At 36.1% G+C, this 2,263-nt stretch overlaps 1 protein-coding gene across 1 annotated transcript in view; it reads right to left on the minus strand.

Annotated features, from left to right (window-relative positions):
- LIPI (lipase I) overlaps nt 1–2,263 on the minus strand; it is a 52,365-nt gene that overhangs the window by 9,179 nt on the left and 40,923 nt on the right. The window contains exon 9 of the mRNA XM_045284841.1: nt 1,378–1,554. Coding sequence (XP_045140776.1) covers nt 1,378–1,554 — 177 coding nt within the window. The remainder of the gene's footprint in view (nt 1–1,377; nt 1,555–2,263) is intronic.

A 2,263-nucleotide genomic window follows, 5' to 3' on the forward strand; every position in this document is an offset into this window, starting at 1 on the left:
GCATACCACTGGTCCTATAGGGCTCATCCGTCCTGGATTCCCTGTATTTTCAGTTCCTATCTGTACCAGTGTACCTCCTCTGGTCTAGCCAGTCTCCCAGGGAGGAGGTCACACACAGTTCCATGTAATCGGTTCCCTCTTTCCTACCCATTCTCCCTTTACCCACCCTGTTTTGCCACTCACTTCCTCTGTTTTTCACTGAGCATTTGATAGGTAAAGTTGTTAATGTTTCAGCTGAAAAATGCTCATATATTTTACTATACTCACAAGCATTCCACGAGAGGGCAAAGGGCAATAAAATAAACAGCTTTATTGAATATTGAATGACTAAATCTAATCATACCAAAAGTTAGGTACTTTACAAATATTTTCCAACTCTTTTGTGTTTCTATGCCTTGTTGGTTGCACACACTTACATTATTTTGATTGTTCTTACTTTCTGCAAAATTGTTATTTACAGTCATGCCTTATAAATATTGAGGATTCTGTTCTAGACCATCACAATCAAGTGACTATCTCAATAAAGAGAACGACACATGATTTCTTTTCATTTACCAGTGCATATATTTACACTATCCTGTCATCTGTTGAGTGTGAAGCAGCATTATGAAAAAGTGTGAGATACCGTGAGAATTATGGAAATGTCACCCACGGACACTAAGGAAGCACATGGCTATAGGGAAAATGGTAATGGTAGACTTGCTTGAATCAGAGTTGTAATAAACCTTCAATTTGTATAAAACACAATATAGGTTAAGAGAAACAAAAGAAAATGCAATAAAACAAAGTATGCTCTTAATGTGTAAGTTGATACATCTGGATTATGGTGTTGACCTAGCATATTGGATAAACCATGGACTTCCAAAGGCACAAACAATACTGTTCTAGAAAAGTACAATCAGAATACACCTTAAAAGAGAGGCAGCAGAGACGTCGTCTCAGATACTTTTTTAAAGACATGTTACTAAGGGAGACCAGTCCCTGGAAGAGGATATTATCCTTGGGAAAGTAGAGCTAACTGAAAAGGGAAAAGACCTGTGATGAAATAAATTGACACATTAAATACAAAAGCTAAATCACAGGTAACAATTGTGAAAACAGCACAGAACTGAATATTATTTTGTTCTATTGTGCATAAGGGCACTTTGAGCTGAAACTAACTCCATGGCACCCAACCACATGAGTTAGAGAACTTTGATAATGATGTTACAAATGCAAATATAGAAACATGGAATACTTCAAGCAACCTTCTAATATTCTAATATTTATGTAGTAAATATGCAATAAATATTCCAATACATGAGTACTTAAACCATTCTATAACAAATCAATTATCTTCAGGTTAAAGCATTTCAAACCACACCTCTGCTTCCTTACCTTTCCGGATATGTAAGTGATCTTAACATAAGACTCTGGATCTTGTATTTGCATGTGGGACACTGCAGATTTGAGCTCTGGAAATATGTCAAACTAATGCTTGAAATATTTGCCACATCGTTATAAAACTGAGCAAGAATATTGACTTGTTGAACTTGATAAGACGATTCACTCTTCCTAAATAAAAATATGATATGTTTAGCGTATTAATAATTGGAAATTCTAATTTTAATTCTAAGATCAGCACAATATTAACAGTGCATAATACAAATGTATCTATGGAATGTGTTAAATATGCTTTGGAATAATTTAAACAATAATTGAAAGCAAAATAATATATGGATTTCTGTGTTGCAATACTTGGAGGATGATCTTTTGGGGGGAAATGTTAACATCTTGCATTTCAGATGCAAATGCACCACTCTCGAGTCCATGCTGATTCAAAGTAAACCTGAAGGACAGAAGTGGCTCTCCGGGGGTTTCGGAGAGGATAACTCTGACAGGAGTGGAAAGCCTCCTCTCTCTCCATCTGAGCAGCAGGTGGTTTCCAACTGCTGACCTTGTGACTAGCAACCCAATGCAGAGCCCATCACACCAACAGGGAGACCCTCCTTTCAGACCAAATGACTAAATTACACCTATGTTGACATTGAAGAATTCCTTTTTTGCTTTTAGTTTTGAAAATCTCTCAAAAACTAGCACAGTTCCTTGAAAGACTATGTTCGAACAATTGTTTTGCTCTGTTGCACTTTATCAAATATTTATGATCTAAAGAAAAACTTACAAAAGCTTAAAATCAAAAAGAAATAATAAAGACAATAAATCCAAAAACTGAGGAACCAAGCATGCAAACACCTTTCTCAGGGTCACACAGCTAGCGAATGCA

The sequence above is a fragment of the Echinops telfairi genome, unplaced genomic scaffold (assembly GCF_000313985.2).
Source record: "Echinops telfairi isolate 266 unplaced genomic scaffold, ASM31398v2 ScPeMD7_7469;HRSCAF=8507_0, whole genome shotgun sequence".
In the NCBI taxonomy this organism is placed as follows: Eukaryota; Metazoa; Chordata; class Mammalia; order Afrosoricida; family Tenrecidae; genus Echinops; species Echinops telfairi.